Source organism: Myotis davidii, unplaced genomic scaffold (genome assembly GCF_000327345.1).
Source record: "Myotis davidii unplaced genomic scaffold, ASM32734v1 scaffold1060, whole genome shotgun sequence".
Lineage (NCBI taxonomy): Eukaryota > Metazoa > Chordata > Mammalia > Chiroptera > Vespertilionidae > Myotis > Myotis davidii.
The window spans coordinates 87095-94268 of NW_006291816.1; the positions used below are offsets into that span (position 1 = coordinate 87095).

General features: G+C 48.0%; 1 protein-coding gene across 1 annotated transcript in view; it reads right to left on the reverse strand.

Annotated features, from left to right (window-relative positions):
• LOC102774780 (nuclear RNA export factor 2) overlaps nucleotides 1–4313 on the reverse strand; it is a gene marked incomplete at its 5' end in the record, with an annotated part of 13496 nt that extends 9183 nt beyond the window's left edge. Inside the window, 10 exon segments of the mRNA XM_006765212.2 lie at nucleotides 1271–1456; nucleotides 1632–1739; nucleotides 1852–1940; nucleotides 2081–2150; nucleotides 2271–2351; nucleotides 2466–2570; nucleotides 2681–2764; nucleotides 3368–3451; nucleotides 4209–4237; nucleotides 4240–4313. Of these exon segments, the coding sequence (XP_006765275.2) occupies nucleotides 1271–1456; nucleotides 1632–1739; nucleotides 1852–1940; nucleotides 2081–2150; nucleotides 2271–2351; nucleotides 2466–2570; nucleotides 2681–2764; nucleotides 3368–3451; nucleotides 4209–4237; nucleotides 4240–4313 (910 nt within the window).
• Between the last annotated feature and the right edge of the window lie 2861 nt (nucleotides 4314–7174).

Here is a 7174-nt window from a genome sequence, read left to right on the forward strand (position 1 = left end):
TGTTGGTTGAGCCTTTGTCAGCTGTGGGAGCTCAATGCGAACTGGGCATGGGACACGTACCACCCACGGCATCAGGACACCTTCCCAGAAGGAGTAAAGGGTCAGGCCCCAGCTCAGCTTAACCTTGGGGAATCTGTGGCCCCCCTTCTCTCCTCATGGCCCCTGTGCATCTTTGTCTGTCTTAGTTGGTTTCTTTTCTGTGGAATCCTACCCATGTCAGGCTACCCAGGGCTCCTCTGAAGGATCAGGCAGGAAGTGTAGAGGAAGGGTTTGTGTCCCTGAGAGGACTTTCTTTCTGTCTTCTCAACCCTCTCTGCCGTCAGCTTTCCACTGCTGCCTCAAGAGGCCCTCCGCTAATTTCTGGCCCTTTAACTATGGAACTCTGGGTTCTCCCAAGGAGAGCCCAGCTCCTGGCATTGGGCCAGAGGAATGGATGCAACGATGGCAGCTCTCTGGGGGCATTGACAACAGCATGGGGTGGGAAAGTCCTCATGTTAGTGTGGGATTGTAGAGAAGACCCTTTTGAAGAAGAGGAAATAAGATTCTTCCTAGAATAGGATAGGGACACTCTATATCATCTAAGAAGCAAGAAGCCCTGTCTGTGCATGAGGCCCTGGGCTAGAAGATCCTTCTTAATGCAGGGGATCAGCATCTGTTTCAAGGCTGGACACCCCTGATTCTTGTGATGAGGGAGAGTCCTGTTTCCTGGAGCACACTCTTGGGAGGGCATGCTAGAGAATGGTGGGTGCAGAGAAGTGGAAACCAACTCCACATGAGGTGATCAGGTCAGAGGAAGGAAAGGAGACTTTAAGCTCAGGTGAGAGACACACACACAATCATATATAATAAAAGGGTAATATGCAAATAGACCGAATGGCAGAACAACCAGTGGAGGGGTGGGGCTGGCAAGCAAGTGGTGTCAGGCCAGGCAAGGTGCATGCCAGCAGACAGAGGGAGGTGATGGCGATCGGGGGGCAGCGGCAGCAGAAGGGCAATCAGGAGGTGGGGTTGGCCGCTTGCCGGCAGCACACTCCCCTGATCAGCCTGCCCGGTCACCTCCCGCAGAGGGAGGCTAGACTGTGGCTTAGGCCCACTCCCTGCAGGAACATCCCCCGAGGGCACCCAGACTGCGAGAAGGTGCAGGCTGGGCTGAGGGACTCTCTCCCCCTGAGTGCACGAATTTTCATGCATTGGGCCTCTAGTGAGAAATAAGAGGGCAGGGTATGTTGTCCTCCCAGAGGACTAGAGGTTCTATATCCTGCAGAGGGACAGAGTCAGGAATCATTTGGTTCTTAGGGGGTGGAGGAAAGATCTCTCCCAGAAAGGGTGACAGTGTTTTCACCAACCTTATGTAAGTTGGCTGGTTTGGGAAGGTATTGCACAAGGGGTTCCCTTGCAGCCACAGCTCTTCGAGCTTCAGCCCTTTTATCTTGTCCAACTCCTTGGCTGACTTTAGCTGAGAAACATTGGGGAAATTGGAAAAGAAATATCAGGAAAAGAGGAACATCTGGGCTCCTGCACCCACAATCCCCTCTCTCCCCCACAGGTACTTTTGCATCCCTCCTGTCATCACTCTGATGACCACTACCACCCATTCTCAACCCAACTTTGACCTGGCTCCCTCTTCTCACCTCATTTTTTGAAAGGTTCAGGGTCTTTATTGTGGGGGCAATCTGTATAATATCGGACAGGCCATCCAGGTGGCACAGTTTGTTCTTACACAAGTTCAAGGACAACAGCTTTGGGGAATAAGAGTTAGAGTTATTATCTAGGACCTGAGAGACAAATCTGCCCTCTGTTGCATCTGTTCCACCCTCTACCATAACACCAGCACTGGGTCTAAGGCCTCACCTCAGGGATATTCTTTTTGATGGTCTGCAGGATGGCAGTCATGTAGTTTCTTCGATTCAGGATTATAATAATATCATGGCCCAGTAAGTCTTCAGGGAACCAAAAGTAGGGAATCAGAAGGTTGCGAAGGTTCCAGGACCAGCACCTCCCTCATTACCATTTCTAGGTCTCCCTCTCAGGCAGACTCCTCTGTCCTTACCTTCCCCAGAATTACTGCTATTAGCTGTACCTGGGTCAAAGCGGAGCTTATGAAGGTCAAGAGTTTTCTGGGAAACGTCATATCGTTTGCTTATGGTCAGCTGTAGAGGGAGATGAAGAGAGCTGCTCTGAGGTTATTGTGGTGATAGGGAAATTGGGGACTGAAGGAGAAAGATGTGGGTCTGAGTGTGGGTACACAACATGCCTTATGTCTACATTACCTTTAGCTGTTCCATTTTTTCTGGCTCCAACTTATTGCTCACAGAGTAGGGTGCAGCAGAAGTATTAACAAAGATAGGTATCTGCAGGAAGAAGAGGTGGGATAAGCACCCAGAACTCTAATGCCAAAGAAAGTTAGTAGCCTCTGGCCTGTGGTCCTGCTTTGGGACTAGGTACAAAAATAGTTCAACACATACCTTTTGGTTCTCCTCATCAAAAATCTTGTAGTTTATGTCCTTCAATGCAGAGGCAGCACTAGCATCCTGGACAAAGAACTGGGCCAGGTGATTAACATAGTGGAACTACAGGGATTAAAAGCAACAGCAATAATGTCAGTGGCCTCTGGCCCTAGCTGAGCCATGCCTCTCCCCCTTCCCTGAGCCTCCTCATCTGGCTTCACCATCCCTCTTACGTCCACTGGAGTGAAGGGGACACTGCAATGGCTTTGGATTGAATTCATTAGCCATGTCCTGTCATATTTTATCCCATAAGGGACCTAAGGATGAGACAAAGGGGAGGGGTGGGAGAGAGGAGAGACAACATGGAAATAAGGCTAGAGAATAGCCCAACACAGTGTTTTATTCTGACCTCCTACCAAACTTTAAAAGACTTTAAAGTAGGGACCATTAACATGATTTCAACGTGTTTTGTTTTTGCTCGCCAGATATGGATTTTCTAATTATCCTTTTTCTCTATTCCAATATTTACCTCCCAAATAATCAAATTTAGATGTTTAAAACGAGCTTCCTTTAATAAGGTCCCAGGGAAGACCCTACCTATTAAAGACCTTACCAGTCCCTCTGATAAAAAGACAAACAAACAACAACAACAAAAAAACAACTTTAGAGAATCAAATGGAGACATCTAGTGAGGAGTTGCTCCATCTCCTTGGCAGTAGTTTCTACCTTTGCCTCTAGTCGACCTTCCTTCAGTCACTCTGTTCCCTTTTTATTGCTAATCTGAACCTGACCTTTGGATAATCAAAGATGTTAATTCCTCCTGACCTTAAAAACGTTCCTAGCATCTCTATATGAGATCAACACAACTCCCTTTGATCTGCCTCTCTTACACATTTCCTACATTTTTTCAGGATACTCACTGTGATCTTGAACCAGTCCCCCAGGTTTCCATCCTGTGTGTTTTCCATTTGTCTTTCTGGAGTTCTATTTTGGTATGCTTTAATCTACTTCACACCAATATTGTTAGGGTGGAAGTTAGAGAGGGACCTGTAGAGAAGTGTATAGAAGTGAGTGTTTAGAAATGTATAGAAATGCTAAAAAGTTTCCTATATGCTGGGGGCTAATTCAAGCAGGTCCTAATAAAGGCAGGAAGTCCTCAAAAGGTTGATGGGCTTCTATATTCAGCAGGGCTGAATCATATTATCTGCTGCTGAAATAGCTGAAAGCATTTCCCCAAACCTGAAAATCTGCATATATTATTGCCTGCTGCCAAACAGCTGAGGGCAGTTCCCCCAACCTGACAATACTTTACTGCTTACCAAACTTTACCTTTGATATGTATATCTGCTTTGCTTTAGGGAAATTTGTGTTAATAAAAAGCAAGGGGTCCAGAGATTTGGAGAACTTGGTTACTATAGCTAAGTCTTCTCTGGATCCCCCCAAGAATGCCTTCCAAATGTATATTTCATGTCTAGTCTCTATTAATTTACTGCAGCCCCTTCTCCAGATTCCTGAACCCTTCTATATGCAGGGAAAGACCCCTGGCACCTATATATGCTCACCTCAATTATAACAGGTCTACAAATGGGATTGTTCAACCATTATTCCGGTTCTATCACTCTTCACATTTACAGCAAGAAAAGAAAAAGAAGACCACGGAGAGTGAAAGAGTTGCATAGTCCTAGGTGCTGCTACATGCAAAATAGGCTATCTGAATAGTTACTGTCATATTTGAGGGTCCTTCTGGGAACCCCTCATTGCCTTGTTTCCATCATCCTCCTGAAGGTGAAAGGTTGATGCTCATAACTACCATATTCATAATGAAGTTTCCCCAAAATGATGGAAAAATCCCAACCTTTATTTTCCCTTGAAGAGAACTACTGCTATTATTGTAATTTGAAATTGAGAACAAAAATAAATTTGAAGACACATCAGTGGTCACGTACTGTGTACTACATCTTGGCCTAACATTATTGTAGGGAAGCCACATGTCAACCTGCCTGAGTGGAATAATCACACAAACCTCAGAAAGAAAACGCCTCTATCTCTCTAGATTTGAGAGTCTTACTCGAAAGATGGCATAATCAGGAAAGAAATCTTGAAGTAGGGAGTAACTGTGTGGAACCATTTAGAAAACGAGACAGGATTTATAACGAACAAAAGTATGAACATACATGGGCTATACACTAGGAAGGCATATGAATTTTGCCTTCTTTCAGGACTCTCTAATCTATTAACCCTGCTACAACCTGGGAAGCAAACTCATACCTCCCAAATTTAATCAGATACAAAATTGATTTCATGACTAATTAGCAAGCTGTACTTTCTTTTTTAGTACAGTCCAAACTTCAATGTCAGGTGAAACTGATGTAACAGCTTCCTAAACTGTCCCCCTCCCTCCAGCCTTGCTCTCAACAATACTTTGAAATATCCTAAGTAAGCTTTCTTTTTGTTCATCTGGAAAATTCTAACTTCTGCTCTTTTATAAGAGCAATCTCAACAATAAACTGGAACCATAGTGTGTATTATAAGTGTGTAGATATTTTTCTATTTGCTTTTGTTATAGATGGTCAGAGAACATAGTCTGTATTATTTCAATTCTTTTTATTTTTATTGAAGTTATTGGTGTGACATTGGTTAGGAAAATGGTATAGCTTTTAGGTATATAATTCTACAGTACATTATCTCAAGTCATCTCCTTCTATCACCATTTATCCCTCCTTTACCCTCTACTACCTCTCCCACCCCCCTTCCATCTAACAATCACCTTACTATTGTCTGTGTCTATGAGTCTTTATTTTTTGCTTAATTCCTTCATCCTTCTCACCCAGCCCCCAAGCCCCTCCCCTCTGACAGTTGTCAGTCTGTTCTTTGTATCCATGAGCCTGTCTCCACTCTGTAAGTTTATTTTGTTCATTAGATTCCTCATATAAATGAAATCATATGGTACTTGTCTTTCTCTGACTGGCTTATTTAACTTAGCGTAACAATGTCCAGGTCCATCCATACAGTCACAAAAGGTAGTCCATTGTGCAAATATATCACAGCTTTTTTTATCCATTCATCTACTGTTAAAGATTTGGGCTGCTTCCAAATGATGGCTATCCTATCTAATAAAAAGGGAATATGCAAATTGACTACCATGCCATCACAAAGATGGCAGCCCACGGCAGAGGCAGGATTTCCGTAACACAAGATGGCTGTGCCCACAGTGGAGGCTGAAGTCCCGTAACGAGCCTTAACGAGCAATCAGCAGTAACCTGAGGCTGCGTGGTGCTGGGCCAGGGCAGGGGACCTGAGACTGTGCCCCCCACCTGTTGGGGCTTGACAAGGGACCTCAGGCCATGCCCCTTGCCCTGGTGCCAGGCTTGGGGACCTCAAGCTGCCCCCCCCCCCCACCACAAAGCTGGTGCAACTGAGGCAGGAGACCTGAGGCTGAACCCCCCACCCGGCGGGGCTTGACAGGGGACCTGAGGCTGTGCCCCCCTCCCAGTGGGCCTTGATGGGGGTCCTCAGACTGTGCCCCTCACCTGGCAGGGCTTGACAGGGGACCTGAGGCCATGCCCCCAACCCAGTGCTGGGCCGGGGGAACTGAGGCTGCGCCCAAAGCCCGGCACTGGGCCGGGGGATCTCAGGCCACGTCCCCTACCTGGCAGGGCTGATGGGGGACCTCAAGGCCACTCCGTGCCCCAGCCTGGGACAGGGGACCTCAGGCCACTCACCCTACCCTAGCGGGGCTTGACAGAGGACCTCAGGCCATGTCCCTGGCCCGACTTGATGGGGGACCTGAGGCCACGCCCCCACCCAAGTGCTGGGCTGGAGGGACCTGAGGGTGTGCTGGGGACCTGAGGCTGTGCCCCCAGCCCAGCGCTGGCCTGGGGGATCTCAGGTCGTGTCCCCCACCTGGTGGGGCTTGACAGGGGACCTCAAGACATGCCCCCTGCCCTGGCCTGGGTTGGGGGACCTCAGGCCATGCCCCCCACCCTAGCACCAGGCCAGGGGACCTCAGGCTGTGCCTCCTGACCCAGTGGGGCTTGACAGAGGACCTCAGGCTGTGCCCCAGCCCAGCGGGGCTTGATGGGGGACCTCAAGGAGTGCCCCCCACTCTGGTGCCAGGCCAGGGAACCTCAGGCCATGCCCCCCACCCAGCATGCACAGGGGGACCTGAGGCTGCACCCTCCATCTGGTGGGGCTTGATGGGGGACATGAGGCTGTGCCCCCCACCTGGCACTGGGTCAGAGGACCTGAGGCTGCACCTCCTGCCCTTTAAAGCTGCACTCCCCACCCAGCGCCGGGCCAGGGGACCTGAGGCTGCGCCCCCCTGCCCAGTGGGGCTTGACAAAGGTGGGGCCAGCCGGGTCTGGATCTTGCCCAATGGGGGTGGGGTTGGTTGGGTCTGGGTCTCGTGCGATTTTGAGTTGCCGCATGTGGGCAGGCACTTGACTCTGGGTCGCACGGTGCACCCCAGACTCTGACAGGAGGAAGATTTTCATATACATTTTAATTATTTTCTTTCATCTCTGACACTTCTATTATAGAGAAAGGGCAAATAGCAATATTAAAATATTTCCTCTAATTGATACCCTTTTAATGTGCATAAATTTTATGCACCAGGCCACTAGTTATAAATAACGCTGCAATGAACATGGGGTGCATATATTCTTTCAAATTAATGTTTTGGATTTCTTTGGATATATTCCCAGAAGTAGAATTGCTGAGTTATAAGG